At 37.8% G+C, this 20,170-nt stretch overlaps 2 protein-coding genes across 3 annotated transcripts in view; both read right to left on the reverse strand.

Moving 5' to 3' along the window:
* Positions 1-1,234: 1,234 nt before the first annotated feature.
* On the reverse strand, positions 1,235-6,767 carry FKBP53 (FK506 BINDING PROTEIN 53). Its single transcript, XM_078591851.1, has 12 exons — positions 6,634-6,767; positions 6,409-6,482; positions 5,985-6,220; positions 5,731-5,879; positions 5,002-5,248; positions 4,700-4,903; positions 3,006-3,122; positions 2,694-2,913; positions 1,807-1,891; positions 1,697-1,738; positions 1,560-1,608; positions 1,235-1,480 (listed from the first exon to the last, which is right to left on the reverse strand). The coding sequence occupies exons 1-12, from the start codon at positions 6,644-6,646 to the stop codon at positions 1,399-1,401; spliced, it is 1,518 nt and encodes a 505-aa protein (XP_078447977.1). The 5' UTR covers positions 6,647-6,767; the 3' UTR covers positions 1,235-1,398.
* A 7,956-nt stretch (positions 6,768-14,723) lies between these two features.
* LOC144716655 (Trimeric LpxA-like enzyme) overlaps positions 14,724-20,170 on the reverse strand; it is a 48,993-nt gene continuing 43,546 nt past the window's right edge. For both annotated transcript variants that reach the window (XM_078591850.1, XM_078591849.1), the window contains 5 exons: positions 17,577-17,668; positions 16,551-16,633; positions 15,785-15,862; positions 15,535-15,660; positions 14,724-14,944 (listed from right to left, as the gene is read on the reverse strand). In XM_078591850.1, coding sequence (XP_078447976.1) covers positions 14,912-14,944; positions 15,535-15,660; positions 15,785-15,862; positions 16,551-16,633; positions 17,577-17,668 — 412 coding nt within the window. In that variant the 3' untranslated portion in view covers positions 14,724-14,911. The remainder of the gene's footprint in view (positions 14,945-15,534; positions 15,661-15,784; positions 15,863-16,550; positions 16,634-17,576; positions 17,669-20,170) is intronic.

Raw genomic sequence — 20,170 nt, forward strand, 5'->3', positions numbered from 1 at the left:
TCTGGAAGTTTTATTATGCTCATGTGAATCAGGGCCATCTCATGATCTGCAAGTCAATCAGGATAACTTTAAAAATCATGTTTTGAAGTCATGAAGGATGATCTTTTTAGAATCTGAAATTCAAATTTTGTGCATAAAATCAATGAACCTCTCAACAAATAGAGATAAAAAGGGAAACTTCTACTTGAAATATGGAAGCACCACTCAAGTGCCTTGTTTCCATGAGTTTTAATATCTAAAAGTTAAAACCAAGTGAATGAATTGTGATTTTTTTTAAAAAAAATGTTGCCGTTTTGAGGGATTTTAATATTTATGCTATAATTATATGTAGATGGGTTTTAAAATCAATCTCATGACTCATTCATACCATCCTACACTTACGTTTATCCAAAGATACAAATATTCTTTTAGATCATTCAATTGCTTTAATAGATGCATTTAAAATTGATTTACGCTTTCATCATTTGCTTAAGACTGTAGTCATGTAGATATGTTGATCAACTTATAATTGTCCCCCTATAAAAGTGTACATCTCTATAAACTTATTTTTTAAGGAAGTGCGTTGTTCACCATAATTTTACTCAGGATCATACTACGATGAAGTAAACTTCATAGAGTAGATTATTCCGAACTATAATAAAATATTGAGAATTAATTGCTATCTATTACGATTTTGAATTCTAAAGCTCATCAAAAGCTTCTAATGAAGGTGTACCCAATCAATAACTTGTGTACCCAATCAATAACTTCCATCAACTTTATTTTTCCAATATATACCTTTGAAGATTATTATTTATGATCATCTCACATAAACAGATGTGATACATGATCATGAGAGAGTTGTGTATACTGTCTCTCATATGAGATTAGTGAAAAATTTCAAGTAAAAATAACATTCCAAAAGTTTAATTTGGAGAATTTGCATCATGATTCCTGCCGATCCAAGAAAGGTCTTTGACTCGGATCCTCAAAACTCTGTACGCATGTTTATAATGGAACTGAATGAATTGGATCCAAGGATGAAAACAGGATTACTTTAAACCAAAAGTCACCAACAGTGGTTAAACTCAGGAAGTCAGAAAAGCAGAATAATTGTTTGCCTTAGGCGATAATTCAAAGAAATTATTCATCTTTCAACAAATACTAGAGTTTATTAACTAGTTTCACCTGAATTTGACATATTTCAAATGCATCAAAGGTCGCCAACTATAACGTATGAGCCACATCTGAGATCTGAACAGTAAATATGGATGACTTTCATGATATACTGTCCTCCCTTCAAAAGGTGAGTTCACAAAAGAATGAATGCCTCATAACATAATCATAGTCATGAAAATCACAACCACTACCATAATCATAAACAAAATTGCGGCTAAGGCTGACCTTCGCCCAACATCGCTACTTGACGTTGACTAGCTCGACGTCGAACAAGAGCCAGGAGTTACCTGGAATTGCGCCGCCAGCGCCTTTTTGACCGTATCTGTTATACCCAAAAAGAAGATTACCAAAATACCCTCATCATGATGATAAATTAAACCACCATAGGATGCCATGCCTACCCCATGGAAGGAGGAATTGTAAGCCGCCTCTTGTCACCCACCCTCATACCTGAAACCCAGAAAAGTCAACGCATCATTTTACTGACTTTTTATGAGTAAATTTGGAATTTTAAGAGATAATTTTTAAGGTATATTACCGTCAACACCGACATCCCAGCCCTTAATTACTTGTCCTACCCCTGGAGCAAAAATAGAACCGATTTCAGCAGACGAAGGGGGAAGAAGAAGAAAAGGTCAATGGATATACCAAGGCGAAATTTGAAGGGCCTTTGACCAATGTTCGAGTCAAAGATCTTCCCATTCTGTAGTTTTCCAATGTAATGAACAAAAACCTGAGTAAAAACAAAGATAGTTAACCTTATCGTCAAAAAAAATATATTTGGTGTGCATTCCAGTTTATGAAGATTTCCAGTCTTATAACTAGGTTGGTAGACGACGACGAATCACTTTTCGTCATGTTCATCCACCTGTGGCTTAGGCAAGTGACAACAAAGATTTGCTGACAGCTGATGATCGATTCAGATGATAACAGTTATTAGAAACTGGATGATAATAATGGGGGGAGAACATGATTAAATGATCAATCCTAGCTTGGAAACGATGGATGATGACAACGATGTCAGTTCTAGGAAACCAGAAGATGACAATGATGATTCCATCTTCAGCCAATGGATGGAGGTGAAGATAACAGCTATTGGAAGCTGGAGGAAAATGACTATGATGACATGATTATACTCCAATCATAGCTCTTAAAAATGGATGATGACAACAATGTCGACTCTTGGAAACAAGACTACAATGACAATAAGAACTCATCCTCAGCTCTTGGCAACCGGATGATAATGATGATGAATAAAATATGATTAAATGATCTATCATAGCTTCGACATGAGGGATGATGATGATGACGACAACAGAGACTCTTGGAAGCAGTAAGATGATGACAGAGACGGTTCGTCATCAAACAATGGATGTCGGCAATGAAGGTGTTAAAGACTCCGGAAGCTGGATAAAGACAACAATCTGTCATCATCCACCATCATCACCAACATCATTGACCTTAAATCATTATAATGACTATGATTCTGTCTCGTTTTCAGATAAAGGAAAAAGGCCTAGTTCAAATTAAGGTACAGTTTTTCCAGGAGATGCTCGTTTGCCGTCAGGTTGACCCATTGCAACCTCTTCGATGACTAAACCATTTGGAAATGTTCTCGGTTTTCGAGCAGCCTCAGCTTTTTCCTTTGACTCTGATGAAGCAGTCTTAGTCTCCCGCATTTTCTTGTCCTTCTGTTGCTTATTATCACCTTCGGTTGGAGCACCAAGGGCATCACTGGCGGCCCTTTTAACACCACTGCAGCATTAAAGACGAATTTTTTAAAATATGAAATGCAGACGGGACCCTGAATAGGATAAATGAATCATGTGAAAGAACGAAGGACTAACATTTTCTCAGGCTCTGCAACATTGCTATTGTCAGGACCTGATTCTCCAGCGGAAATGTCTTTAGCCTTCTTCTTCTTGTTCTTTTTCTTCTTCTGCTTGCTGATAACATCAGTGTTCCTGCTCAATTCGCAGATTCATCACATGTTTAATTAGGATTGGAGGATGATGAACATCCATATGATAACGAGACAATGAATATGACAATTAGTGTTCGCCCGTCCCGATACCGGTACCAGATGCCGGTGTCGGGACGGATGCTGTATTGAATACCGGAAAGGCAATTTTCCAGTATCCTTTGATTCCGATATCCTGATATCGGATATCGGTATCAGATATCAGTTGCTACAGTGCCGATATCCGTTACCCATATCCGTCTAGATGTCGAGATCCGTCTCCGTCTCAGGGGGAAGGCTGACGATATATGATATCGGGTGTGGATATCGGTTTTTGATATCCAACACTGATATATTTTATAAAAATATATTAATTCATTATTGAAGAGAGATTAGGCGAATCAACCTGAGGTAAAGGGTATTTAGAGCTTTTAATTTGTTTATTGGAGCTGTAATAGATACAAGTCGAACTTTCTTTTTTCTTCCATATAGGATAACAGCAGGATTCCGAGATTAACAAACTCTGACTACTTTATCCCATATGGAAGATAAAAGAAATTTCGGCCTGTATTTATTAGACGAAAGAATCAAATCAAAATAATTCTTTTTTTAAGTTAGATTTCTGTCAGAGGACAATATGAATGTTATACCATGTTCCATTAACACACTCAAAGGGTTATATGTTATATCGGGTGTATTAATATCATAAATATATATTATATATAAGCCGATTAAAATATAAAGAAAATATATCAATATAATATTAATTTATTAATATATATACCTTGTCTAATATATACAGCGCACGATTTAAAATATCTTCCATATGGGATACCAAGATTCGAATTTTAATGTAAACTGCGAATCCTGTTATCCCACATGGAAGAAAATAAAAATATTACACTGTATATATTAATTGATAACATATCAAAACGTAAGTCGTTAGATTTAAATAAACAAATGAATGAGATTGATAACTTAATTTTTGTCGGTCGATATCCGGCATCCGGTATCCGTCGCGTCCCTCTACCTACGGTATCCGGTACCGATATCCGTCTACCCCTCAAAGACGGATATCGTCCGATATCCGATATCCGATATCTGGCACCGTCCCATTTTTTCCCCCGATATCGGTTGTCCGATACCGGATGACGAACGGATATCGGTTGGGCGAACCCTAATGACAATGATAGGATGAGGATGGAACACTGATGACGCGACAACAGCGAGACTATGAGACAGTGACACAACAATGAAAAGGCGATGACATGACAAGGATGAGACAATGATAACACAGTGATGAATGACAATGACAATGACAAGGATGGCAAGGAGACGTTAAGACAATGGCTAGACGACAGAGAATTTGCCATCAAGATGATTGAACGAATAGTGTTAACAATGATAGTGTTAACATTTTGTCATCATTGTTAACACTATTAATTCAAAAAAATAGTGTTAACAATGATGACTCGTTAATGTCATTGTCCATTGTCATCGATATAGGATGAGCCGAACCCTGGGTTTAAAATGGAATAACTGAATAAACAGAACTACATAAAGGCATAACAAAAGTTTTACTTCTCATCGGTTTCTGTTGTAGTTCCCTCATTCTGAGGCTTTTCCTGGCCCTGCTTTAAATCCCCCTGGCGTGCTTTATTATCTCCACTTTTCAAACTTTCCGGATGTTCACCATTGGTTTTATTCCTGCTTATACGGTCCACATTTGCGTCAAGAGAGTTGGTAGCTTTTGTCTTCTCTTTCTTTTTCTTTTTTTTTCCGGTACTGATAGTCAAAAAACAAAGATAACCTCCATTAGATTAAGTATAAGAATAGAAAACATAAGAAAAGATAATGTTGAAGTCTCGTGTAATTGGTCTTACACTTCAAAAGATTCCTTGAGATCAACTTCAGCTTCCTTGCTCTGATTGGTATTTAGTGACTTGCTATCCACTTTCTTGTTTTTAGCAGACTTATTTTTCTGGGCCTTATTTGTGGGTGAAACTGGAAATCCATCTTCGTCCTCACTTTCCACTTCAGCTGACTTGTTGTACTTCACAATTTGACCCTGGGGTACAGCATTGCCCTCATGCCCTTGCCGTTCATCTTCAGAAATTTCTTCAATGACGACTGCATTGAAATAAATTGCATGAGCACATAAAATTCAGAAATAAAGAATTTTACTGAACTCAGTAACTACCCATCCATGTTAAATTTTAGGCTAAACTTCTAACAAAGGAAGTTGAAAAGCTCAGCATTACCAAATCTTCTAGAACAAAAATCCCGACATGCTTCCATGCATTATTTTACAATAATACTCATAAGATCATCATAAGTGATATGAATGAGTATGAGACACTCACAACTGATTTTTCAAGCGTTGACAACAAAACGTAGGGAGGTAAGAGATTTTAACCGCTTTAAAAGCACACAAGTCAATCGGGAAGTATTCTCAGAAGTCAGAAATTAGATATTATATCAAGATTCGAGTGCGGATGGCAGATTTCAGGATGTCATTTACACCACTATACGTGTTCAGTATTGTGAGTAGCTTTTCGTGTATCATATACCGTTGCTTGGCTTAATTTTAGATGTTCTGTTATTTTAAGTACCTCCGCTGTTTGGACGATTTGTGGGCGACATGTCAACATCGTCGTCGTCATCATCATCATCATCATCGCTGCGATTCATGAAGTCTTCATCATCGCCACTGCCGGAAGCGTCACTTCCAATCTCCCAAACATCTCCACCATATGAATCACTTAAAAAAAACATTCAAGAAAGTAATTTAAGAAACATTTTTTTGGGAAAACAATTTAAGAAACATGCGCTTCAAAATATAGCAAATATCAAGGGAGATAAATACCTGTCCTCAGAGTCTTCCACATTGTGCCTGGACTCATTGACGAAATACCCAGTAAGATGGACACTTCTAGGCCCAACAACGGAGAAGACTACCTCATCTTCTTCTTCGAATTCAAGGTCCAAGCTGCAAGATTCAGACTTGTCTGGGAGGAGAGAACACAGAAGAACTGGCTGCTCATTGGCGACACTGCATTGCACAACAGTTCTCTTTGAAGCCGTCCCATTGCCTAAAGTAGCCTATTCGAGAAAACAAACATAAAAATTCAATTTTTATACAGAAGGAAATTTTAAAAAGCTGATTGTATCCATAAACAACAGAAAAAACAACAAAGATATCTTCGTGAAAACAACATTGGACCAAAAATTGCTTTCAAAAACTGAAATTAATTCATGAGGAAGGGACACGAGGCGATTCAGCAGTTCACCTGCGTAATGCGTAAAGCCCCGCGACTGCTGTCATGAGTTAGAGTGAAAGATTTGCCTGGCTTCACCTCGACGCCTTCCAAAAAAAAAACGATAAGGCATTCAGCGAGGGGAAGGAAAAAACTCATTCCTGTGTCAATTTATGAATTGTAAAAGAGAAGAATACACCACAATCATCACTATAACAGAAGATGGGCAGAAAGAGGATTGTCGGATCAGAAACTCACCCCAGAAAGCCATTAGATTCAATAGTATGAACCCAAAATCACGATGGGTTTTACAAAGGAGCACTGGCCAAAAACTCTGCTTCAGAGGTGTTACCAAAAACCCTAATGAAGACGCTTTGAGCAAACTGTACGCCTCCTCCAAAGATATATATTTATGTATATACCCAGCTTCCAACTTTCTTCAGGGTAGTAAATATTTATATGGTAAATTTTATTTCACAATAATTAAAAGACTTGCATGAATTGGATATGAAGGTAGAGAATATTTGTTTCTACTTACTGGTTCCCCCCCTTTAGATTAGTGTTCGCCCTTCCCAGACCCGATATTAGATGACACTATTGGGATGGATGGTGAAGCAGAAGATATCGGTTACAACAGTACCGATATCCGTCTCAATATCGGCATCCATCCTCGTCTTAAAGGTTGTAGGATGACGATATTGAATATCAGTTTTTCAGATATCCAACATATGAATAAATATATTTTAATTAATTTAGGATGCATAACAAAAATATTCAAAGCCAAATATATTGTTTGTTTGAGCATTTCTTCATTTTTTTAATGGTTTTCATTTAATATTTCTCTTATAATTTCGTAGTTTGAAACTGGGCCAGAGCAAAACGGGCCATATCGCTCTTGCCGCAGGGCCCAATATTAGCCCAATATACATTTAGTAATTGCAATGGGTAAAGTGTAATATTTTTTTCAACTTTATAAATGATATGAGGTATTTTTACTTTTTTATTCTAAACATTTCCCATATGGAACAATAGCACTGGTCTTTTTAACTGGTCTTCAGATATCGGACATTTATCTGGACACCATTTTTTGGTACCGATTTTGAAAATGAATATCAGATTCAATATCCAGTATAAACATCCATTCGGAGGCCTATGATATTCATCCTGATACACATTATCAGATGGATATTCGATATTCGTCCGATATCCGATCTACAGTATCCGAAACCGCCCATTCTTGAACAGAACTTAAAAGGGTTATGTGCATTCTCATTACATGAGCTAGGGGGCCATTCGATCGTATTTAACATATAGATCCCTCTATCATGAAATTCTGTTTAGGAGTAGTAATGACCGTAATTAGACATGTTTTTGACATATGTAATGTTATTTGGGTCTCATATTAACTTCTTTTGGCTTCTATTGAATCAAGTATTCATTTTGATTCCACATCATTTATTTTTTTATATTTCTCATCTAGAATTTAATAGTATTCTCACATTTATATTATTTATATATTTTTTGAAATTGACATATAAATACAAGGTATGTTACAGATAATTCAAATCAAATGAATTTGATGTCTGAGTCAGACCTTCATTTTATAAATATGACCGAGTAGAAATACTCCAATACTCCATCATTGTCATATACTCCATACATCACACTAGATAGATATCATAGTTATGGAATACAATTAACTTTATAGATGCCTTCATGGTGAAATGGTAGACTCGCAAGACTCAAAATCTTGTGTTAAATAACGTGGAGGTTTGAGTCATCTTGAAGGCATAATATTGAAAATGCTTATTGAATGAGAAATTCAAAAGCAGATCTCGGATCTAATTGATATGTATATACCTAGTATCTGTGTTGATACAATGTATTCTGGAGGATCCCCACAATCTGAGCTGTTGAAATTGCAATAGGTGATCTTCTCTGTCTGATGAATGAGAAGTCTGCTTTGACATCATTTACCCTGAACAGTAATCACATAATGTTAGATGCAAAGATACCTATGGTAAAATTCCCACCCATAATTCAATAGATAAAGTGCATTATATAGTCCATTTTAGGGATCGATGACTTGCCCATTCAGTGACATTGACACTGAATGTTCCCAAAACAAGTACAATTGGGTCAGGTGAAATAGAGAATAGATAGACGTCTGTTGGAATTCCACCCTGATCCTTTGAGGCCTACCAGACAGATAATCCAGTACCTCTTTTCTTGGTCGTGGATACCTGAATATACTGAACTGGACCCCGTGTATATTTTTTGTTCGGAACATAAAAATTAGAATTAGGCTCAGTCAATTTGAATGTGTAATATACATATGGGAGATCTTCCAATTGTGAAGATCCATCGACCTGAGAAGAAGAAAAACGTTTAGTTTTTTTAATGATTCAGTTAAATCAATGATTCGTTATTGGAGTAGAGAACACATTTCATTGGACATGCAATTATTTTCTGATGGATTTACATGGTTTCATAAATGGAAAATTTAAGATATAGTGATTAATAGGCTATGTTGATTCTCCATTCAAGAATTCTTGATTAGACAGTTCATATCATCCATACATAGTGTTTTGATCTAAGATTTAAATTCTTCCATGTTTCAGTAGTAGCATATTTTACATGGATTCAAGGTCAATAATATGGTATAAAGAAGTGTTTCCAAAACTTTATTACCCGGTTGATTCTGTTCCCCTTGATCTCTTTTTCATGGCCACATATCTTTACAGCTGAGGAATGGGAGAATATTTTTCCTGTCACATGAATGGTCGTTGTTCCTGTCATATGGGAAAAGCCATCTTTTTCTGAACAATTTTTTTGTCATTTGATCCAATAGCCAATTCTTTAGATGGGAACATATTCCATACTTATAGATAACTCTTGGATATAGCAATAGAACAGGAAGATCTAGTAGATAATAAACTATTAGTTCTAGGCCATCTCCGGCGACGAATCAACAATTTGAAGTGCTTTTTTTATGTATTTTGGATGAACCAACATTTATATATAGATGTAGGAGGTTTTTTTTGGGAAGTAAAAGCCCCTTTGACATCACGTTATCTGCAACTGATTCTCGATGTGAAAATACAGAGACAAAGGGATGATCTTTGAATAGGAAAAATAATGGATCTGTTGGGTCCTGATATGATCCTCTACCCCCTAGGGTATCTTAGTAATTTTAGCACGCTAGGGGTATTTTAGTCATCTCATGTTTCGGTTAGATTGCTTCCTTCTCTTATAATATGTATAGCCCTCCCTTGAGGAGGGCAGTCAACAATTAAAACAACATTGGCCTCTTGGCTCACTATCTCAATCCTCCTTATCACGGTCCCGTCCCCTTGACCGTCCTACGATCCCCTATCCCCATGATCGTCTCACAGGATCTTCAGCCGGCTCATCCCTGGTTGACCCCTACCCCCTCTGTTCAACCCCTCCTATCATTCTCATTTTGACCCTCCTACCCAGGGAACTTCTACCTTGCCTCTCCCTATATTCCCCTCCCCATATGAACCTAGATCAAGGTTCTTATTATGTCCCGAATGAATTGTCTTATTCAGAAAAGCTTTGTTCTTTGTAAGATCTATCTCATGTATGGCACTGCACGGTTCCACTCTGCAAGAACACTGAATTCTTCTGTTAAAGCTCACTCTCTTAATGTAAAATAATGCATTTTACCCAAAATGACCTGACTAAATAGGGAAATCCCAATTCATTGGTCCTTTCGCTACAATCAAATAGATTGCCACAAGGTCACTATATTCTAGGAGCTCAAACTATGTGATTTAATAAATCTTCCTATGTATGTTGGGGGTCAAGGGCTCCTTCCCTTTCTTCAAAATAAAGAAATCTCTGATCAACAATAGAATAAGACATATTTTGCATTTTATCTATCTTTTCCTTAGTTCAGACGAAAAAATACCATTGTATTTTAACAAACTGACTGTAATATTTTTCTTCCCATTAGAATCCCTTCAGAGTGCATTCATAGTTATAATTGATCATGAACTAGATCAAAATCATTCACAAAGAATCCAAACATCCCGTTTTTTTCATTTGGTGTGGACGGAGACAAAAAATCTTGATCAATCAATCTGGTGGAAAAACTTAAAAGATAAATAATTATCGTAATTTTTTTTATGCTCATTCCAAGTATGAATTACCATTTTAAAAAATAAGAATCCGTTTCCTCACATGATTTCTTCTTCATACAGATAGATGTCGGATCTATGTGGAAATTACTTAAAAGTATATTTTGTGCAACATCCCTTTCTATGATAGAAGAGGATTCCATAATCCTGAACCAACCTTGGATCGCAAATCCCAAGTTTTTCTATGGAGAGATGATTTGATTGTATTAGTTTATATAATTGCTTTCTTGTGAGTAATGCTATTTGATAGGGTCTGGTTGATAAATGCTACAATATCTCGTGCATTGGAACTCATAGTCATGGACCCGGATCCGCTAGTATGAAACATTTTCTTTTCCAAGTGAAATCCCCTACTATATGAAATTATGAAAAAGTGCTTTCATTGTCATGCAATAAGAAGCCCTTTTATCGTAATTCATGAATTTGATTTATTCATAGATACTCGGGCGGATCCGCTTTTTGGGGAATAGGAGTCGAAGCAGTAACCAGAATATTTATTAAGGAACTTCTTTCACAGTCCTTGGAGAGATAGTTCACTAATAACTTAGGGATGAGTCATTCGATTCATTCACAAACAATTGATGAATTTTTGGAATCCAGATTATGCAAGGAGACAATGCTTTGGCTAATTTGATTTGTCGATAAACTCATCTCCTTAAAGCTTAAAGACTGCCGGTACATGTTTTTTGAACCATCACGAGTTGAAGTATGCAATTTCCGTTTTTTTAAGCATGAATGATTTAAATACAAAAATTTAAGAATCTTCCTCATTTTCCTGCATTTTTTCCATCAATTCATGGAACACGTCCATAAATGGTCCTGACTTGAGCTCCTATCATGCTGACCGTCACACGTGAATGCATGCACTGCCCATCCACCTTTTTCAATTGTTATATTTTTTCACTTTTATATCCTTAATAAAGTGATAAATATTTAACTAAATCCCTGAAGATAAACATCTTGCCTAATGCTTAATATATAGATTACTTAATGTGAAAATTTTCATTGGTAATATTTTTCAGTCTAAATTTAAATAAAAAAATAACCCTTCATTCAGATTTATATATATTTAGAAACTGATGGATGAGGAGAATAACAAAGAGAACAAAAAAGGCATCACAAGGAGAGTGATAGTTTGTAGATCAAAACCATACAAATATGATAGCTTTTAGATAAAGTGACGAAATACATCACATGTTTTAATTTTTTTTTAAAAGCATATAGGTCATGCAAATGCAAACTAGAGAGATGAAAAAATGATATACACTCAATTGAGTATGTCACTTGAAATTACTAAGGAAGAAGGGTTGTAAATTATCATCAAGGTTAAGAATGGAATTTTGGAGAGAGAGAGAGAGAGAGAGAGAGAGAGAGAGAGAGAGAGAGAGAGAGAGAGAGAGAGAGAGAGAGAGAGAGAATGAATTTGGGAAAGATACATTAGTAGGAGGCTTCCTAAGATGAAATATATAGAGATAGAGAGCACATGCAAAGGATGCCTAATGTCAGAGGAGCTAGAGAAATATAAATTATTCATTTTTAAAAATAGATACAGACGAGTTATAAAGTTATAGGAAATTTTATCTAAAAAGCATCAAATGCAGGTAATAAGAAACTTAATAAAATTAAGTTCTAAAAAATTTAAATTATTGATACGAGATGTGCACCCTTAAATATTTGTCATAAAGTTGGTATTAATTCAGTTAAACGATCCGAGATTCTAAGAGAGGATTTTTTGGATAGTCCAATTTGGTTGCCATCATAGGACTATGGGGTCAGGCCCATGTTGAATCTCTCATGGCACAACATCACCTGCTTTCAAAATGATTTGTTCTGCAAGAATTTTGCTCACGCTTTTGCTTCTGCTCGTAAACTAGTGTGCTATCTATACCAGTCCTTTTGGGCATGCTGTCTATACCATCACTTGGAATCCTGATTTAGGAAAGAGATCAGGCCCCACATTCGCAAGGGACATTGGATACACCAATGTATCACTTAGGCTAGTAATACATGAGTGGCCCCATAAAAATGCTTCAGCACATTCCAGGAAATAGTAAAAAAAAGTACCACAAATTATAGTTATGCGATCTAAACTTTAGACTTAGGATATCTCAGTTGGGCCAATATTGTAGATAGTGGGGTGTAGTAGTAAATCATTGAAAAATGAAAAAATGAGAAAAAAATTAACATATATTAAAAAAAAGTTCATCCTAAAGTTGGATAGGAAATGATTTTGCATATTTTTTTACTTAAGTTCACACTTGATGGTATAGTCAAACTTCTCAAGTTTCTACATCAACTCAGTACTTCACCCTCTATGGAAAAAGAACATAAGTTCTATTAATGTGAATCAATAATGAAAATCAAGTGTCAAACTGAAGGAATATTGATTAAAAATACTGATAAGATTAATGCATTCAACTATCAACAATAGAAATTATTAGTGTTTTTGTAATGCAAAGTATTTAACTGACGAAATAAAAGTAAAAACCAATATTTCAATACCTTTCTCTATGTTACATTTATGCTAAAGTAGCTTTAATTGGCAATGATTATTCTTAAATAAAAATATAAAACTAAAACTTGAAAACTTATAAATTAAACTGAAACTAACTAATATTCCTTTTTTGCTAAATTTTTAAATAACAAATGCTAACTTTTTATGACTAAAATCTAAAATGGATTGATCAATCCTTGACAGATTGATTTTTTTCTCTGGTCAAGTCATGAGCAACAATGGAATTTATCCAGGCCATCTCAAGAATTCATATAAGTAATAAATAAATGTGTTGGATCAAAATGGATGGAAACTAAGCGTAGAAAATATAGTTTACACATCTATACTTTTATTTTGGACTCATAATTTTTATCAACAAGTAAAAACTCTTTTCTAAGTATGCTAATTTATGAATCATTTTGAGTATGGATCCTAGGTTCTCGCCCTATCATCTTTCATGGAGAAAATATGGAAAAACATTATCATAATTTTGTCATGATTATCAGCATACAATATAAAAGAATTGGCATTCTATCCTACCTGTGCCTTCGTATCCCCTCATCACATGGAACTAACAAAATCACGTTTGTCAATTTTGAATTGAGAGAATTAATTTAAAGGGAAAATAAACCCTTCTAATAAATGAAGCACTCCAACAGAGGCCCAACTATATGATGAACACTTCGGAGGCAGAGGTAAAAGTTTCAGAAAAATTCCCCCAAAGGTAAACTTTTCAAAGAAGTAATCTTACTTCTGCTTATCTGTTCGCCTTTCGTGATCAATCATGTAACATGGCATGCATGCGGTGCGGCAATGTAAATTATGTCGTTATTTAGGTTTATAATATTCACAGGGATGAATCCAAAATCTATTTTTCCTCAGCATAAAAGTTGATTTTTTTGTAAAAAAAACTCATTTAAACAGCCGTAATTATTTTTTGATCGACAACTTCACGAGTTTCTTTGTTAGTGAAAATTTAATTCATAAAAAAATGTGCCACTTCTCATAAATTTAAGGCTTCCTGACATAAAAAAGAGAGTAATTCATGAATCTTAATTCTTGAGATTGCATTTATTCGAATATATGAAAGACAACAAAAATAATAAAACTCGTTATCATTATTACGTTACAATCTCGTTTTATTCCGGCTGGACCACGTAGCAAGCTACTCAAAGATTCCCACGACTGTACGTAATACAATTTAAATGGATTACAACTATTTTTAAAAGAAAATATTGAAAATGATAACTCTTTTTTGACTAAACCATATATACCTCAAAAGTTATAAAATTTTAACAGATTTACCTGAATGGAAGGTACCAGAAAAAGGACACTCATTGTTTTTTATACTTTTGTAACATTCGACGTCAGAATATCTACTTCTGCAAAATATTTGCAAGGGAAATGAAGAAACTCTCAAAGAGAACTCAAGAAGAAGAAAAATGAACATGACGAGTAGAAACCATTATGAATCGTTCTATTCCACTAAGAACAACACTACACATGGGTTTGTATTTATATTCTCAACATACAAAGTTATTACGGAATACTTCCTTTTATTCCAAGCAGTAATAATGTGTTGTGGCGGTCCGGTTAAGATGTTTAGAAGTAGTCCTGTTTAGAATATACCATACGTAAAGGGACGTCTGCATAGGATTGGATGAAAGCTCGATAGATGACAGATTGGGATCTTAGATATCAAACAAGTTACTTTATTCAAATTGTTCCAATACAAATTTAATAAACAAAATTACTTTAATTTAACAATACCTCAAACATACAAATCATTCTTAAAGCCACAATCATTCTTAATTTTAACCATTCCGCCCACTGACTGCATACCTTCTGTCACTGATGAGTACTCCCCCAGAAATGTCAACTAATCCTCTTCTTCTTCAGCCTCTTGGAGCCACTACAGAGGAAATTCCGACCAGCCAGAAAACAATTCAACCAAGAGTGATCAAATCGGTTAGGCAAAAGAAATTAACTCGTCAATTGAACAATTAGTCCAATACATATGAAGTGCACTTTCAATTAAGCTTCAGCACGTCCTGATGGCATTGACGTAGGTTAGATGGTTTGCAGATGACGTTGTCAACATCAATGGGGCCCAATGTTGCTGACCCCATGAACAGTTCATACTTTTCAGTCAACATCATCGTCAGTGTCATTTAGGCCGATCGACATTGACGACAGTGTTGACGTTGATGAGGACGATGATTCTTGAACTGGAATTTTGCCAAGTTGAATGAAATTCAGCGACAACGTCTGCGATAATCCCATCATGGGCGAGATTAACCATCAACAGTAACATCGTCAACATCATTGTCAACCACAATAAACTTTGTAAACATCAACATCAACAATTTCCGTTGACGTTGACAAATGTCAAACCCAGCTTTCTCTTGTCGTTTAGGTCAAAGAAGAGATATCACAATTGGAGAAGTAATAGTTCATTGAAGGAGAATATCACGTTTCTCTGAACAGAACGATGTAAGGTACCTGGATGAAACTTTCTGCCTGCTGTAGGAGTACCTTCTCAGATTCCTCAGCCCCCTCTTTCTCCGTCGCCCATGCAAGGACGGCATCTTCAGATAAGACATCTTGATCATAGAGGAACACCAGTATCTGCAATGCATAGGTTTACAAATTTGTGTTTTTTTCAGCAGGAATCAATTGATTTCTTTGAAAGTTATATACATTCGGAAAAATAAAAACTGATGGCTTGAGGGTTTGCTCAATAGGAGGATACCCTGGTGAACAGCGGTGAAAATTCTCGGGTTGATTCCAAGTCTAGACACATCTCTTCGAATTTCAAGATAATCTCCACCTGTACATGAATGATAGAGCACCAAAAAACAGTAAATATGGGATTTTCTAAACAATGGTTGTGTATTATTTATGTTATGTAATTATTTAATTTTTTCCAAATAAAATATTTTTTGAAGATTTTTTTTCGAAAATAATGTACAAAAGAACGTTCCCCCCACATTTTTTTTTCAAAAGTGACAAGGAATATTCTTCTATGCATCAATATCTTTGCGTCAAAGCTCTCCGTTGTATAACATACATGACGCCAGAAGCTCTCATCTCTTTGTACCTCTTGGAATCCTTGACAAGAGATAAGTTTTCAAAAACAGCGAAAAAAAAGGAGCCTAGCATTGTAAAGTGGAGTACTTCCCACATAATTTGAATTTTTTTCAGCACATGAGACGGAATATTTCTTTCATGCATAAAATATTCTATTTGTAACAAAGTTCTAAATGATACTACATAAAGATATTCTATTTCTCTCTGAGGTTCTCAGATTTTTGCACCTCCCTTGAAATCGTCCATAAGAAATTAATGTCCAACACCAATAATTCCTATTAAAATTTGTAAACCGCGAGCTGTCACTCATAGTGAGCTGGAGACCACGGCTACAACAATATAAAATAGAAGAGAACTGAAACCCCGAGCGTGAAGATAGAAAGAAATACAAGCGAAATAGTATGGATAAAAAAATTTGCTACTCTGACCTCTTCATCGACGGTTTTTGTGTAATGCTTGAGAAGACTTTTCCAGCGGGTCAGCACCTCTTTCGTTTTCTCAAGGAGCTCAACTGCACATTGTTATGACCATAATCAAGTGGCGAGTGAGCTTGAATCGTGCTCAACATGGCTCATAGATGGATCTTTAAGAAAATTATTTTATTAATTTGACCAAAGTAACATTCAAGCATGCCCGTAAAATTGAAGAAACTACTTGAAATATTACTATTAATGTTAATGAATAGCAGAGAAGAAAGATTAGAAAAGAACATGAAGCTAGTTGACAGACAGCTTTTTTTAAAGTTATGCAATCAAGAATAACAGACTCGAAACTATTAGACATCGACGCCTTCACAGCTATACCTTTTGGCTTTATGTTATTTTTCAGTCGTGTTTTCTATTCTTTGTTTTTCATTGAACGATCCTACAATTTATACAGTAGATCACTCAAGGGTCCTAGAACCTTACGTGTAATGGGCACTGGACGGAGCCTTTTTCAGCCTTATGTGTAACCTTATAGGTTAGACCTTATGTGTAACCTTATATGTTAGACTATCAAGAATAACATACTCAAAACTGTTAGACATCCACTTCTTTACAGTTTTGTACTCATACCCTTGGGATAATCCTACCATTATGAAGTAAATCACTCAAGAGTCCTAAAGGCGTGCTGGCCACCAGGCATAGCTCTTTTTAGTGTTAAAATGTCAAGAATATCAGACTCAAAACTTTTTGAGATCGATGTCTTTACAGTTTTAACCTTTTACATTACTTTTCAATAAAGTTTTATTTGTTGTACCTATATCCTTGGATGATCCTAGTAATTATAAAATATAACACTAGTCCTGGCCCCTTATAAGTTACGGCTGCTTCATGTGTTTAAACAGGTTCATCTTAGTAATGAAGTGATTTCTCCCTCACTGGGTTAAGGGGCTTGGCTGAAATCTGATACGCACACCTACCTCTCTGTTAAGATAAAGTGGAAAAGAGAAATTGAAATGAAAAATAGCTCACTGTTTGTGCTGTGGGGAATAGATGAAGCCAGCTGTATCATTGCATAGAACAATGCACCAGCGCAGTCTGTATGATCCACATTGTAGGCAAGCCTGAAAGAAAAAAAACGTGGATATATTTTTTTATAAGTACGATGAGGTAACTCAACTATGGCAGACTAACTCTTACCTCTTTAGAATAATATGCATTCATATAATTAAATACATGCTCAGCTATCGGTTCAAAAGTATCATCTTATTTGGATACATGATGAAAACAGTAAGTAGATACATGTGCATGTTAGACAGTCTTCTTTTTATGTTCTGTTTTATCATATTACTGTATTTTTGGCCCAGGGATTCTAAGAGGCCTACCATCTTTTTTGGTAAGTCAGTCCACAAAGCACGTGGTCCATTGTCTTTTTTTTAAAGTTATTTAAGGCAGTCACCTGACAAAGCGGTAACCACCCGTAGTTACATGTGAAGATAGCTAAAACTCTCTTCACTATTTGGCCAACCCTTATCTGAGTACCCCTCTAGCGAACTATGATGTCATGAGGCCCTCAACCTTGTGGGTGAGCCTTCCTTGGACACCTTACCCCCCTGAATATTGCCTCATCGCGGCGTAGCCATATTGCCCAGATCACTGTAATCGCTCGTCTCCCCCCTCCTATCTCCTCCTGGGGCCCCCTTGCCTTAAGAACTCCCACAACACCCCCTCTGACGTCACATTTGCCGCCAGTTGCGCTTGGGTGGCCCAGATTAAACGGACAAAAGGGCATGCGAAAAATAAGCGGTTGCAATCTTCGTCACCATTTTGGCGTAAAGTGCATGTCGCAGAGGTATCAGGATACATCCTCCGGCGGAAGACATGTGTCACCAGTCTCTTTCGCAGTAATAGCTATCCAAAGATCTTAACCTTTAGTGGAACCTTGAGGCGCCAAATGGCCTGACATGCCTGGTTAGTTGGTTGATCCTCAATTCCCTGGTATAACCTAATGTAGGCCTTCCGAACTGAAAAGGGAGCGCCTGTCCAAACCCATCCGTCTTGTTCGCCATGTCCTGGCCGGCATTGAATCAAAGGTTATTGCATGCTTAAGAAGTCTGCTGCCCTCTGGTCTGACAGAGCACCATCTACCCTCGGGTTCCATATGTTGTCCCAACATTTCTCCACTGCATCATGGGGGCTTCTGGCCAACGCATAGAGCCGGGGGAATGTCTCCCTCAAAAGGCGATTCAAGGACCACGGGTCTTTCCAAAAGTGAAACAGGGGGCCATCGCCAAGTCGGGCAGAGAACAAGTCTCTAACTTGGGGGAAAATCTGTCTAAGGCCCTGCCAGAAGGGTGACATTCCCCTGCCTGGGGTCGTTTTCTCATCCCAGTTTAAGCCCTGTCCATAGCTGCCGCAGGCTGGCTGCTCGGCGGCTGGCGTGCGGGCTGGCGGCTCGGGCGGCTGGTCCGTGGGCTGGCTGCGCAGGCGGCTGGTCCGCGGGCTAGCTGCTCGGCGGCTGGCGTGCGGACTGGCTGCTCGTGCGGCTGGTCCGCGCGCTGGCTGTGCGGGCGGCTGGTCTGCAGGCTGGCTGCTCGGCGGCTGGCGTGCGGGCTGGCTGCTCGGGCGGTTGGTCTGTGGGCTGGCTGCGCAGGCGGCTGGTCCGCGGGCTAGCTGCTCGACGGCTGGCGTGCGGGCTGGCTGCTCGTGCGGCTGGTCCGCGCGCTGGCTGCGCGGGCGGCGGGTCCGCAGGCTGGCTGCTCGGCGGCTGGCGTGCAGGCCGGCTGTTCGTGCAGCAGGTCCGCGGGCTGGCTGCGCGGGTGGCTGGTCCGCGGGCTGTTTGCGCGGCGGCTGGCGTGCGGGCTGGCTGCTCGTGCGGCTAGTCCGCGTGCTGGCTGCGTGCGCGGCTGGTCCGCGGGCTGTTGCTCGTGCAGCGGGTCCGCGGACTGGTTGTGCAGCGGCTGGCGGTCGTCGGCAGAAAGCTTCGTCGGAGAACCAGCAGTCGATCAAAATTGCAGTTAGGGTTTCCCCTTCCTGCAGGATCGAACAGATCCTTGGTTCACCGGAGTTCTGCCGGAACTAGGGCGATGTCAAACCCTAGTATCAGATGCCCAAGGGCTCTGATACCATGTGAAACCCTAGAAGGGTTGAGGGAGAGGAGAAGAAGGACGATCGATGAAGGAAGACTAACAGAATGACATAAGGACCCAAAGGGTTACATGGAGGGTATTTATACCCTAGGAGAGTAAGTAGGAGAGAGAGAGTGATAATAATAATAAGTCCACACTAACAATTTGGATGACTAGGTCCTCCCGAGGGTGCATGAGCCGTGTCACCCACTTTGTTAGTAATGCTGTGTTCATGGGTTGTAGGTGTAGTACGCCAAAGCCTCCTTGTTCAGTAGGTCTGCAGACCATATCCCATGCCACCAGTGCCAGCCCTCCACCCTGGTTGGGCCCAATGTCTTTCCACAGGAAATGACGCATCAGGCATTCGAGTCTCTGGCTGATTCCTACTGGCATCTTGAACACCGAGAGGTGGAAGATGGGAATTGATAATAGTACCGACCTCACTAGCACTAATCGACCTCCTCTGGACAGTACCTTGGCTTGCCATCCTTCCAGGTG

Source organism: Wolffia australiana, chromosome 2 (assembly GCF_029677425.1).
Source record: "Wolffia australiana isolate 7733 chromosome 2, ASM2967742v1".
Lineage (NCBI taxonomy): Eukaryota > Viridiplantae > Streptophyta > Magnoliopsida > Alismatales > Araceae > Wolffia > Wolffia australiana.

What these genes read in the sequence shown, in the direction of transcription:
- FKBP53 (XM_078591851.1), bottom strand. An exon ending in ACAACAGAAACCGATGAGAA is followed by an intron (nt 3,123 to 4,699) that starts GTAAAACTTTTG and finishes CGAATTGAGCAG; the next exon opens with GAACACTGATGTTATCAGCA. An exon ending in CTGGGATGTCGGTGTTGACG is followed by an intron (nt 1,609 to 1,696) that starts GTAATATACCTT and finishes TCTGGGTTTCAG; the next exon opens with GTATGAGGGTGGGTGACAAG.